The sequence below is a fragment of the Octopus bimaculoides genome, chromosome 22 (assembly GCF_046866305.1).
Source record: "Octopus bimaculoides isolate indiv1 chromosome 22, ASM4686630v1, whole genome shotgun sequence".
NCBI classification, from domain to species: Eukaryota; Metazoa; Mollusca; class Cephalopoda; order Octopoda; family Octopodidae; genus Octopus; species Octopus bimaculoides.
Window position 1 is genome coordinate 13,248,984 of NC_142949.1, and position 14,991 is coordinate 13,263,974.

At 35.6% G+C, this 14,991-nt stretch overlaps 1 protein-coding gene across 2 annotated transcripts in view; it reads left to right on the forward strand.

The window, feature by feature from the left end:
* The first annotated feature begins 519 nt into the window (after positions 1–519).
* Positions 520–14,991, forward strand: part of LOC128250549 (uncharacterized) — a 57,649-nt gene continuing 43,177 nt past the window's right edge. The window contains exons 1-3 of one of the 2 annotated variants that reach the window (XM_089339800.1): positions 520–640; positions 7,425–7,577; positions 8,692–9,115. In XM_089339800.1, the coding sequence (XP_089195926.1) occupies positions 7,441–7,577; positions 8,692–8,863 (309 nt within the window). In that variant the 5' untranslated portion in view covers positions 520–640; positions 7,425–7,440 and the 3' untranslated portion in view covers positions 8,864–9,115. Of the gene's footprint in view, positions 641–7,424; positions 7,578–8,691; positions 9,116–14,991 lie in introns of those variants that run through there. The other variant, XR_008266580.2, reaches the window with a different exon arrangement.

The following is a 14,991-nucleotide window of genomic DNA, read 5'->3' on the forward strand; positions in this document are numbered from 1 at the left end:
TATGAAACATTTACCGTCTCAGCGTTTACACAATTACACACGTCTCCTGCAAATGCTAAAGGTGAAGAAAGAGAATGGTAACTCACGAACTTTCTCGCGATATCATGCTTCCTTTCACATGCCAGCTTATCTTCCCTGCAGCCAAAATCCGATAAAGATCTTCAAATTCACACTGAAGTTAGACAATGATACTTCCTATGTGTCTGTAGTTGCCGTCATTGTTTTGCATTGCCACTAAAAGTACACAGAACGAATTAAGAAGAACCCCAATGAGATGCATCAAGTACGTTGAAAATATTTCTTCACTTTTGTTTGTTTTTATTTGATTTGATTTTAATTATATTTCTTCGCCTCCTAACTAAACGCTTCTATTGACTTTTAAACATTATTCTATTGTACACAAAATTCATAACTTCAAGCACTATTTCATATGTTTTCTAATGCTTTCATGCTTTATTTTTTCTTTTAAATTAGGTGTCTTGCTTCAATTTAATCATATTCCATATTCGTTGACTTCGATGTTAAGACGGAGTTAGTTTTCAGTTTTTACATTTCCTGCCGGTGTTTGAATTCAAGTATTTGCCTGAAATTTGTAAAACCACATTTTGACAAGTATTGTGGGATACAAAAACATTATTAGGTATTTATATTTCATTTTAGATTATCATAGCACTTTCTTTTTTATTTCTTCTTCCTTATATTTCTTTCGTATTTTTTCTTCAGTTTTGTTTTTGTTTTCCTTTCTCTTCACACATATATAGTCAACGACGTCAGGGACTAATGTATACATTGAAACAAAAGCATAGCAAATTATTTAGTTACTATGAGTATCATATAAAAATGCATTCATGTGGTATTCCTCAGCGTGTTAGAATGACAGGCTATTATTTCATATGCACAATTGGAAAGTGTGAATACAAAGAGTAAACGTGGTTCAATAACTCAGCCATATCACAAGCTTGAGATCCGGATGTATGCTCTCAAACTAAAGTCTTTTCTACTTTAAACTCCTCGCATATATCATATAATTTGCCCTCATATATTGTTGGGTTTGATGTTAAATCTCCGTATTGATTATGTATGGATAGAAAGTCACCAGTTGAAAAAAAAGTGAGAAATTTTAAAAATCTGTGGTGATCCTGGACTTCAGTTACTGCAAGTATATCATTACCTCCAGAATGTCCGTACTCAATTAGAAACTGCTATATTGCAGTAAAATATGTTGAAGCTGTGAGAAATAGAACAGTTCTTCATTTTAAATTTCACATTTTTTTCATAAAATTCTGTCGATATCAAGTTTATTTTATTGCCACAATGATCAGTTTTGTCTAAAAAATTGTAGAAATTTCAAGCAGTTATGAATTCAAATCAATGTTATATTCGTGAAAAATATTAAATTTTAAAAATAAATTTACTGATATTAAGTTTGTATTGATACTATTTGTTTTTTTATATTTCTTTCATTTCATGCATTTGTTTTTTTTATCTGTCGTTTCTTTGGTAATATCATTCGTAAAATTATTCACAATCTCGTTAAATTTGCAATCAGTAATATATTTTCCTTATTGCTTCCGGTGAGGATATCTCAGTCGTACCTGTATTTCTTTTAAATATTAACAATTTTTTTCATCTTAATTTGATTCTGATATAATTTTTTTAAACTTTTAAATTTATTTATGTATTCATGATCCAGAAAGTGTATGAAAGCATGATTAAAGCAAAAGTGAATAAAGTGAAAAAATATATATAAAATCACTGAGTTTTTAAACTGAACCCCACCCACAACTGTTTACATTATAATTAAAACATTGATTTTATAAAGGAACAACTTCAAATCTTTAATTTGTTGACTCTCAAAGATATTGCTTTCATAAATATGTTGCAAAAAATAATATTTACATTCTGTGAATTGAATTTCCATAAATGTTGCTGAGAAATACATGTTCCCAAAAGTAGCAATGTTATAAACGCTACTTCTGACTTACAGAAAGGAATGAACGCCAAATAGCCACTTCCATTTTGTGGCTATTATTATCTGTAAGTATACATACATACATACATACACGCATGCATGCACGCACACGCACACATATATAACCCCCACATACACACAAATGCATGTGTATATATATATATATATACATTTTTAAAATGACAGGCCGTCGGTTATGACGACGTGTGTCCCAGTTGATCCGATCAACGTAACATCTTGCGTGTGAAACTAGCATGCAAATGGCTGAGTACTGCACAGACACGCGCATACCCTCAGTGCAGGTCTCATGGAGATTCGGCGTAACACAGAATGTGATAAGGCTGGCCCCTTGAAATACAAGTACAACTCATTTTTGCCAGCTGAGAGGACTGGAACAATGTGAAACAAAGTGTCTTGCTCAAGGACACAACGCACCACCAGGAATCCAACTCACGACCTTATGATCGTGAGCCGAATACCTTAAGCCACTAAATCACCCACCTTCATACACACACACACACACACACACATGCACACACACACACACACACACACACACACACACACACACACACACACACACACGTACACACATCTACATGTATATGACTATTTGTATGTTTATTCTTAATATGTCTTGGCAGGGCAAAGGTGGCGAGCTGTCAGAACCGTGAGCACTGCTTGGCTGCATTTCGTCTGTCCTTACGTTCTGAGTTGAAATTCCGCCGAGGTTGACTTTGCCTTTCATCCATCGGGGCACGATAAAATAAGTAACAGTTGAACTGGTCGTTATAATCGACACACACCCTACCCCGAAATTGCTGGCCCTGTGCCAAGATTTGAAATGAATATGTCTAGGCGTAGGTGACAAAAGAATAACTTTTCCTTTTATGCAAAAGTGTATTCGACACACTCGGCTCATTGGCGTATGACATTATAGAACACTAGTATTTCGACATTTTGTGTCTCATCAGTCAGAAGCAACCGGAACTCTGAGCCTGAACAAGGTCGCTGGCCTTGTTTATGCTTTCATCGAACAAAATGCTGTCTAATGCTTATATCTGCCAACTGATGAAAAAAAATCACCGTTTGCACCGTGTACTGCAAAACCTGGAGCAATTACTGGCACATTCATTCTTAACACGTTTTGACAGATTCAGACACAAAATACGCTGATCTTTTTAGCGTGCATCATAGCACAATAACTTCTCTGTTTTATGACGACCGAGGTGACCGTGTTGAATCCACTGTAATCGTATAATGAGAGGTTATTTTCCTGTGACGCACGCTACAGCGACCATCACATTTTACGTCTAAACCCGCCTAGACGTGTTAAGAATTAATATGCCAATAATCGTTTCAGGTCTCGCTGTACACAGTGCAAATAACATTTTCTTTTCATCTATCAATCTCCGTAAACATACATATATATATACGTACACACGCACTCACACGCACACACATATTCAAATAACTAATCTGTCATTTGTAAAAACGTCTGTTCACAAAATCTAAGTCAATTGATTCACTGCATATTTACGACGAGTGTGTAATGTATGCTTTACTTGACGCATAACAGATGAGACTGTTGGAAGAAATTCCAATCCTCAGGCTACACTATTATTATTATTATTATTATTATTACTATTATTATTATTATTATTATTATTATTATTATTATTATTATTATTATTATTATTATTATTATTATTATTATTATTATTATTATTACTGATGTTATTATTATTATCATTATTATAATCCTTTCCATTTCCCCCCTATATTCACGATCCGATAACACTGTCTTCGTCAACATCTAGCACAGCACCTAATATAAATATCGAATGATGAGACCCGTTACAAGCCAACGTATCATATTCTTTGAGACAAAAGTTCGTTATCCACGAATGACGACCGGACACAAGTCATTCATGTGTAGACAGGCAATTGATTGAAAAAGTCAAGCGTGACACAGGTTTTCTGTGTGTATTTGTGTGTGGGAAGTTATCAACATTTGCTATATACTTCGAACGAAGTTTGCAAAAATCAACATTAACTAGCCGTCTCGAAATATTTCTGTCACTTGAAAGCCCTCATCTATGTCTATGGATGAAATTGAAGCAATCATGAACCAAAACAAACAAAAATTGTTATAAGTTATTTCTTTCAAAGTATGCACCACTGATCATTAGGAGTCGGTTTGTTGGAGATTCAAATCATATAAACGTTGTGATGGTTCGGTAAGCTTACCTAATCAATCGCTATAAATTGATGCATACGCACACAATTACATCATACGTATGTATATATGTGTACATAAATACATAAATGCATACACACAAATATATATACCTATATATATGTATATATATATATATATATATATATATATATATATATATATATATATATATATATATATATATATATATATACAGGTTGTCTATAAAGTCTGTACGCAATTTCAAATATCTACATATTTGTATCTATATTTCAGAGAACGAATCAGTAAAAAAAGCTAAGAAATCTTGATGTTTCTATTTTTCTCGTCTTCAGAAAATTGGTTATTATTTGTTTTACCTATTTTTTTTTAATCTATTTCTTGAAACTTCAACATTACTTATTCTTTTTTGTGCGGAATTACTGTTGACCTATGTCTTCCCTGGAAGAGAAAGGAAATTGTTCTCTTTGGTAAGATGAACGAAAACCTACCGTCGCTTTCCAAAGGAGGTTAAGAACTCATTATTCAACTAAACCTTCATTTTTAGAGGACGTTCAAGGTGGGATAATTCATGTGATTAGTACCATTTGTATACGAAATGATGGTGGACATAATGAAAATTAAAATGCTACTAATAAATTTAATACTTGTTCGTTCTTATCCCTTTTACAGATTAGTTCTATCGTGTCTAGTTACAAAGCTACAAATAGTTTAAATTGCACACAGACTCTATATACAATACACACACACACATGTATATGTGCATGTTTATATATACTTATAGTTATACATATGTAAATATACACAAACACACACACACACACACACATACATATATATATATATGCATGTACATATATATGTGTATACACACACACACACACACACACACACATACATATATATATGCATGTACATATATATGTGTATACACACACACACACATATACTTTAATGCTGTAGAAAAAGCACATACATGTGTGGAGTCGCAATGGCCAGTGGTTATGGCAGAGGACTCGTGGTCATAGGATTGCGGTTTCGATTCCCACACCGGGCCTTGTGAGTGCTTTATTGAGCGAACACGCTTAAAGCCCGCAATACTCCGGCGGGGGGGGGGGCGGGTAGGGGTGGCGAACCTTGCTGTACCCGTTCACCACAACTTTCACTCTTTCTTCCTGATTCTCTTGTTCCTGTATTTCAAAGATCCAGCCTTGTCACATTCTGTGTCACGCCTGATCTCCTCGAGAACTACGTTAACGCTACACGTGTCTGCGGAGTGCTCAACCACTTGCACGTTAATTTCCAGAGCAGGTTGTTCCGTTGATTGGATCAACTGGAACCATCGTTGTCGTAACCGACGGAGTGCCGTAGTAGTACAGATGCATGTAAACAAAGAGAAACAAAGCCTGAAAATAATCAAACGATGAATATTCATGCATAAATTTATAGATAATTATATATTAACAGAACACATTTACTCAGACTAAAAAGACACAAAAACACCATACCTTCTCCCGCTTTTCTCTGTCTATGTTCTCTGTGTAAGCTTGCTCACTTAATATATAAGTATCTTTGTATTTATACTAGAATATTCATTGTCTGAAAAATTTAAGGTTTTTCTTTCTCTCTAATTACACGTATAGATGTATATATAATATATTTTGTTTATTAAACCCAAGAAGTTTCATTTGTTTATTTGCATCCTTGCCTAAATATGCATATCGATATGCATTTGTGTCTGTATATATATATATATATATATATATATATATATATAATATTATTAGGGACAAAATCCAAAATTACAGGTAAAAAACTCAATTAAAATCAATTTATAAAAAATTAAAATTAAATTGAGCCTTATAGATAAAGTATATATAAAATATATATAGTTTTAGGGAAAATAACCAATTTTCAAGAACTCATCGATGAAAATCCACTATCACATATAGAAAAATTAATAATTAAAACCACAATAAATGAGTATAATATAAAGTAAAGTAAATATCATAAGTAAATATCATTTGGTACTTATTGTTGGTTGAGATATATATCTAATTATTGTTCTACTTACGATCTGACGAGTAGCTATATTTTTGAATAGAACTTATTTTCGATAATTTCAATTGATTTTAATTGATTTTAATTGATTTTAATCGATTTAAATTTCTTTTCTATTTGAAATTTGGTTATGAAACACGTGTAATCTTTTTATTATATTTATCTTATGATATTTACTTTATTTTATATTATACTTATTGTGCTTTTAATTATTAATTTTTCTATATGTGATAGTGGATTTTCATCGATGAGTTCTTGAAAATTGGTTATTTTCCCTAAAACTATATATATATATATATATATATATATATATATATATATATATATGTGTGTGTGTGTGTGTGTGTGTGTGTGTGTGTGTATATATATATGTATAATATATACCTGCGTATGTGCATGTGTATGTATATATGTATGTATGCATGTATATATGTAAGTATGTATGTATATATATATATATACACACACATACGAGCAGAAGTCAAAAGTCATCCGCACATTCGCCATAATATATCATTATTACTGTTCCACTGCCTTTTGCGAATGCGTGCTTATAGTTGGTACTATTATAGTCACGTGATCCAAGTTTTAGCCTGATCGCACCATTTTTCCTTCTGACTTTCCAGTGTAAGAATGGCCGCTTCACATTTTTATGCATCAAAGAAGAACAAAGAGCAGTGATCCGATTTTTCTGGTCGGAATCTTTGAGTTGTTGAAATTCATCGGAGGCTCTTTGCATAATACGGGGAGAGTGCACTACTGCATATAATTTTGGATGAGTGGATCGAGTAGTTTAAAAGTGGCCGGACAAGCGTGACGCACGAAGAGGAAACAAGGACGCCCGTCAACCTCCACCACTGACGAGAAGGTTCAACAAGCTCAAGAGATAGTAATGGTAAACCAGTTCGCCATTATCGCCACTCAGATCGCTGCTCTTTGTTCTTCTTTGGCGCACATTGCAGGTGGAGCGGCCATGCTTACACTGTAAAGCCAGAAAGAAAAATGGCACTATCAGGCTCAAACTGCAATCACATGACCACAATAGTACCAACTATAAGCACGCAAGCACAGAAGGCAGTGTGACAATAATAAAGATATGTTATGGTGAAAGTGCGGATAGTTTTGACTTCCCTTCGTATATATATTCTTTTAGTTTTTGGTTTGTTTCAGCTATGCGGCTGCTGTCATGCTGGAGCACCACCGTACTTTTGCGCCGTTACAAATGGTTATCCTTTGGCTGATTTCTTCAAGCTGGGAGTCTCACATCACCACTCTCGTGTGTGCCTTTGTTGCAGCTTTTGGCTTATTTGCTGTGGGAGAGAGGTAAGTAGATATACGGTACAGTTTTCCTAGAACATAGAAAAGTAGATTTAAATACACGAAATATGCTTACTTCGTATTTCTTAATCGGCAGAAGCTGCAAAATGTATCAGTGGCCAAGAGTTTCGGAAATGACATTAAGCATCTATAAGTGGCATACAGCTAAGCATCCATTAGTGGCATACAGTTAGCTTCCTGTAACTTTCTTCTGTTGTTGATATTTGGTTTTCTTTGGTGTATGGGGATGGCCTCAAAGATTCTAAGGTTGCTCCTGTTCCGCTGTGTTGCTCTGATGTGCACTGGGAATTCTCGGGTCTGGCATTTCCGTAGATATTTCTTCACGGAAGTGTTTGCCTGCATGTGTTCCATTATGCGTATATGTTGTCTTCTTGTTGCGCTTCCTATGTAGGATGCGCAACATTTGCCACAGACGATCTCGTATACAACATAGGTCCTCTGGCAAAATTCAGGGTCATTGATAGAGCAGTTTGATAATGTGCACTCCTCGGAGTAGTGAGAGGTGTTGTTCTTGGACAGAGATCTTCTCAGGGAAGAGCCGGTGTGCACTATCTGTATGTCGTGTCCTTCCATGCGGACTGCGTGTAGTATCGTTGCAGTAGTTCTGTCGTCAAAATGTGGTAGCTTTAGGAAACACGTGCCGGATTTAGAAGTATGATGGTTCTTCCGGGGTTTATTGACCCTGATGTTTTTTAGGTGCCGTTGTTTGGCTAAAGATGGTGAGTAGCCATTCCCGGTTTGGTCTCTGAGGAAGTGATTGTCGGTCACTTTGCTGCAATTGTTGCTTATACGGGCAATCTCGCTTCTCACGAGAAGCTCTGTTAGGTAAGGCCGACTAGTAGTGGACGAAAAGTTTTCTGCTAGCGGCTTTTCTGTGGAAGTTGGTAAACATGGAGTCTTCCTCTGTGATCCTGAGTTGAAAGTCGAGTAGAAAGAAGGTTCCGGATTCGTCTGGATGTTGAAACTCGAATTTGATGTTTATGTCAATGATATATATACATGTTTATATATATATATATATATATATATATATATATATATATATATATATATACACACAAATATTATCTAAATTCTTAAATTCTTTTAATTATTTCAGTTTTAAAGCTGCGGTCATGCTGGGGCAGCACCGTTGGCTGTGCTACACCGTTGGCTGTGCTACACCGTTGGCTGTGCTACACCGTTGGCTGTGCTACACCGTTGGCTGTGCTACACCGTTGGCTGTGCTACACCGTTATTTGAAACTTCCTCTGATATGTGGCATTTGGTGAATGCTGCTGCTCACATCTGTGTTTCCTGCAGAACCGTTGACTGGAGGAGATCCAGTTTTGCTTTGACGATACCTACATCCACTCCATGCAGGTCTCTCAGGCATTTTCGAAGGATATTGAAGAGCTGTGGGCCCCTGAAACCCACGTTGCTACAGTATCTTGTCCTGTATTTTGATGGAGATACTAGGATCTTTTGCACTATCCAGTGGCGCCCCGATCTACTGCTTGTGTAACTTGTTAATCTTTACACAAGTGTATAAAATATTGTATAAAAGAATCTATAAAAAAATAGTAAAGAATATAAAATGTATTAAAGTATAAAAACTATAAGAAATAAAAAAAAATTATATATAAGAAACGTATATATAGGAAAGATGTAATTGTCACTGAATTCGACTAAGGGCGTCAAGACTGCATTGCTACAAATAAGAGCTAAAACGCTTTAATGCCGTAGGAAAAGCACATATTTCTATACATATTTCTATACATATTTCTATACATATTTCTATACATATTTCTATACATACATGCTCACAAGGGCTGCAATTGCCCAAATATACCCAGTCAATATTCTTTTATTCTTTTATTTGTTTCAGTCATTTGACCGCTGCCATGCTGGAGCACCGCCTTTAGTCGAACAAATCGATTCCGGGCCTTATTTTTAGTAAGCCTAGTAGTTATTCTGTCGGTCTCTTTTGTAGAACCGCTAAGTTCCGGGGATGTAAACACACCAAGATTGGTTGTCAAGCGATGGTGAGGGGAAAAACACAGATGCAAAGACACGCATACATAGATATATATATACATACATACATACATATATATATATATATATATATATATATATATATATATATATATATATATATATATATATATATATGTATATATATATATGCATACATAAATATACATACATATATATACATATATATAAATATATATACATACATACATACATACATACATACATATATATATATATATATATATATATATATATATATATATATACATACATACGACGGGCTTCTTTCAGTTTCCATATACCAAATCCACTCACAATGCTTGGTCGGCCCGAGGCTGTAGTAGAAGACACTTGCCGAAGGTACCACTGAGTGGGACTGAACCCAGGATCGTGTGGTTGGGAAGCAAGCTCGTTACCACACAGCCACGCCTGCACCTATACATCCATACATACATATATACATACATACACATATATATATATATATATATATATATATATATATATATATATATATATATATATATATATATATATATATATATACATATAAACTAGTTTTTGACAATGAATCCCTTTGATTCGTATGTTACTCCACATGTATCAAAACCTACTGCTTGTTTATGATTAAATATCATTAGGAATTGTCGAACAAATTAAAACAATTCGTGCTTTGTAGAAATTATAAATTTAATACCAGAATCTTTTATGGCCCCCACCCCGCCGTCCAAGAACCATATGAACGCCGGTTGAGAACCACTGTTATGCATATATATATATATGCATATATATATATATATGCATATATATATATAATTATGAATACAATCTGACATTATATATATGTGTGTGTGTGTGTGTGTGTGTGTGTGTGTGTGTGTGCCTACCTGCCTACCTAACTACTTACCTGCTCCAGCATGACGACAGTCCATCGACTGAAACTAGTGAAGAGATAAAAGATAAAAGGAATAATCGGCGAGAGATAGATAGATAGATAGACAGACAGACAGACAAGTTAGCAAGCCCAAACACTGATAGTTCTGGTTGCTAGACTAAGAAGTGATGGCAAATTTACTGTAGATTTATCTGCAATTTTCTATGATCGAGTTACCCGTACAACTAATTCCTGCCGAGTATGCTAGTCTGACTCTAATGTACACTGCAGAGCTAGCTTTGATTACACACCGTATGATTAATTTGCGATCATGTAGAACCTGTTATACATATTTAATCGATTATGTCCTCGCCTTTCATTTTAAAATCAAATATTTATATTGTCTAGAGATATATTGGATTGTAAATATTAATATTGATGGTCAGCAGTCCCTCGTGCGCCGGCGATTCGACCCATTGTTTAGCTCCGATTTAATGAAAGTATCGCTTGTATTGGAGGTGATCTGGTATTTGTGATCAGAAACTGAACTGAGAAATGAGGCTAGATGTAATGAAAAGGCCTTGCAATAAATTACGACTTTATTCGATTTGCTTTATTTCCAAAAAATGTTTATTCCGTTATTACTGACCGTTTAATGTCCGTTGAGGGAGTTGACAGAAGCTTAGATTTAACAAAATCATTCTATGGCGTCTCCCCATTGGTCAATGAGATGATTGATGAAAAAACTTTTTGTAAAAAACCATAGCAAAAACCAAAACGCAGAAAATTCTAAATTTTGATATATAAATATTTTGTTTTTGACGCCAGATGAATTTTAAATAGTTTCGAGAGAATGTGAATAAGTAATTTTTCTGAACATTGGATGACGAAGTGCATCACATAAAGCTTTACAAAATAACATGCTAATATTGGCTTGAACAAACCCATTTGACATATATCTATATATATTAAACAGAAGAATTCTGTGTCTCTGTCTGTGTGTATGTGTGTATGCTCTTTATGCATTTCCACATTTTCAACCGATTTTTCTCAAACTTGACACACTGATAGCTTATGCTCCAAGGGTGGTCATGATCTACTTTATATTTTCTAGAGCGTCCCCCCCCCCCACCGCGTATAACAAAAACTGCAAATAACTGTTCAGAAAACTAGTTTTTTGCTCATAACTCCCTGGTTTTCCTCCAAATTTGACACGAACATGACTCATGACATAAGAATTGTTTTGCGTAAAATCTTTGTCAAGGTCATCCGCATTAATTGTGAAAAATCCGCGAATAACTGCGTAAAAATAGGTTTTTTGCCAATAACTTTCGCAGTTTCCGACCGATTCGCTCCAAATTTGGCACAATCATTACTCATGCGTTAAGAATTGTGTTAAGCCTATGTTTTTGTCAAGTCTATAAGCGTTGAATGGGCAAGTCTGCGAATAACTGCATAAAATTCGATTTTTGTTAATAACTTCCGCAGTTCCAAAACCGATTCGCTTCAAATTTGGCAAGATTGTTACCCATGCTTAATTGACCATTTAAACTAATGTTTTGTTAAGTTTATTCGTATTAAATTTGCAATTTACTAGATTAAAATTGTTTTTTTTGCTCACAACTCCTGCCGTTTACTCACGCGCCAAGGATCGTGGGGCAGTTTTACTTCGCTGATTTGACCTGTGTACATTAATGCTTACTAACCCCTCCTGTATTATTGCCTACGGTCATGATGCCCCCCGCCCCCACACTTCAGCACAAATTTTCTTTAATTACCCTCCATGCATGGTGTGATAACACGGGGTGAACTGCGAGCATGACATTTGACACGCGCACCCCGCTTTTTGTTATCTGTGTATATTAGTATTTACTTCCCCCCACTATTATCGCTTACGGGCATAATGTCCCCCGGCTGCTTCAGCCTCTTCTTTGGTGTGAATGACTGCTTTAACCACGTCCTCAGTGTTTGCTCACTTCCCCTCTCCCTCCATTATCGCCGACGATCATAATGCCCCCTTTTCACCACTATATTCCTTAATGACATCATGTCAATGGTCTGCCACGAGAAGGTGAACTGTGAACAAGACCTTTGACCGATGCGCATGAACACTATTGTTTGTCCACTGTAATGAGCCCATCCAATTAATCCTTTGACTAAATTTCACTGGTGGAACACTGTTGACCTGATCGAACCAGGGTCAAATCGTAATTATTGATGCGTTTTTGTGCATGTCTTATACGTGATTCGGCTTACAGGTTAAGCCTACCATTTGACGTACATTATTGATTTAATTTCATACTTCCTGTTGAAATTTATCGTTGTCCCCATGCTCAATTAAGTTACCACCTTCATACTGTTGCCACCAACCAGTTTTTACTTGTCGCTAAAAAATATTGTATTCAGTGTCTTTGTGGACACATAGCTAACTGTGTATCCCTGCTTCCACCTTTTTTGAATAATATGTTTAGTAGGTTCACTTTTTATACATTGTGCCAAATTTGCTTTTCCGTGTCCCCTTTTACCCGTTTCTAGAAACTCAGTTTAAACCTACTCCAATACTACTGCCATGCTACCGAAGAAAAGAACGTGCCTTGGTCGTAAAACAGAGTTTGCTTCGGCTGCCAAAAGAAAGAGGGCGAGCCATGTTTCTCTCATGACCAGTTATATGTCGGATGCTCCAGATTGGGAAGCAAGCAAAATCTATTCGTACTATCCCCTAAAGGCAAAATGAAAAATGTGGTCTACAGAGAGATGTTGTAGGCATTTCATGTGCCAACTGCTTTCAAATTCATGAACCTCACTGCCTCCAGTACACCAGTGTAACTTTGCAGACCCGATATGTTGGGTGTGCTACTGTAGTCATGCTTTCAAAGTTACTAACTTTCCTCAGCCATGTTTCTTTTCCTTTGTCCAACCTAGGTTTGTCATCTGTTTTCACAGTTTCCAAATTTTACATTAACAGTTCCGTTGCTTTCGGTGTAAACAAAAAAAGGTCCTTTTCAGGGCCACTTTACATACAATTGTTACACCATCTGAGAACGCATTACAGTCCTTTTCAGGGCTTCTTATCAAATTGTTACCGCTGTGAGAACGACAAAAAAGCCCCTTTCAGGGCTACTTCACCCGTGATTGTTACACCATCTGAGAACGCATTAAAGCCCTTCTCAGGACTTCCGATCAAACTGTTGCCGTTTGACCTCAGCGTTACCCGGCTACGAAATTTCCTACAATTTGCGACAATTATGTTATAATTTTCTTACAATAAGTGACCAATTTTGTTACAATTTGGCGTTAACGTTACTTATGACACGGGAAATTTAATAATTATCAAAAACATTGTAGTATTTGAATCCCGAGCAACGCCGGGTACTTCTGATAGGATATATATATATATATATATATATATATATATATATATATATATATATACAGAGAGAGAGAGAGAGAGAGAGAGAGAGATAGATGTATGGGAGAAGGGGAGAGAGGGACAGGTAGACATGGACACACACACACACACACACACACACACACTCACACACACACACACACTCGCACACTTACACACATAAGCAGCCTTCGACCGCTTCTATCTAAAAGGATTTCCCAGCCTAATATTTACATGCAATTATTTATAACTTTACGTGATGTGCTTCGAGATCCAACGTTCCAAAAAAAGAACTGATATTTTTATTCAGCATTGTAATCTTTAAAAAATGGTATCTAAAATACAGACACAGACAATTTCTTGCCAATAACTGCGGGGAATTTATGGCGTGTGTTCTATCTCTTATTGATGGCTAAATGGAAATCTGTGGAAATGTTTGCTTCGGCAGAAGGGTCATTCCTTTACCCCACCTATCGACTGACATCCACACAATTCAAATATCTCACAAGCATCCAAAGAATCTGCAGTGGTTTGTAAACCATTCAAACGATGAATGTAAAACATATTTTGAGAAGATGACGTAATGTGGGTCTCCAGAATAACATACATTGGAAAATGTTAAACTAGTAAAACATTGCAATTAGGAGCAGCTCAAAGGTAGGGATTAGGAGACTCGTTAGAACGACGACAACTAGCTTTCCGGTATTTGTGCTGGGATTTTATGTCCTGAGTTCAAATCCTTCTGATATCCACCTGGTCTTTTCATCCCTTCGAAGTCGATAAAATTAGGTATCAGTCAACTATTGTTTTGTTTTTGTCTTTTTAAGATGGATAGATTTAAGTATAAATCAAATAATTTAGAAGACACAATACTAATAGTTTTGATGGAAGGACTTGTTGATGTTATAGACTATTTCCTCCTTTAAAAACTGGTATTCTTGTTTCCAAATTATACAGAAACAGTTAGGACCATTTTAAAATGAATTTGGCCGGTCGAAATGCCTGAGTATGTCAAAATGCCATATTATTAAATATGTACCTTGAAGGCAGCGAACGGGCAGAATCATAAGCATGCCAGGTAAAAAAATATTCAGTGGTATTTCATCTGTCTTTACGTT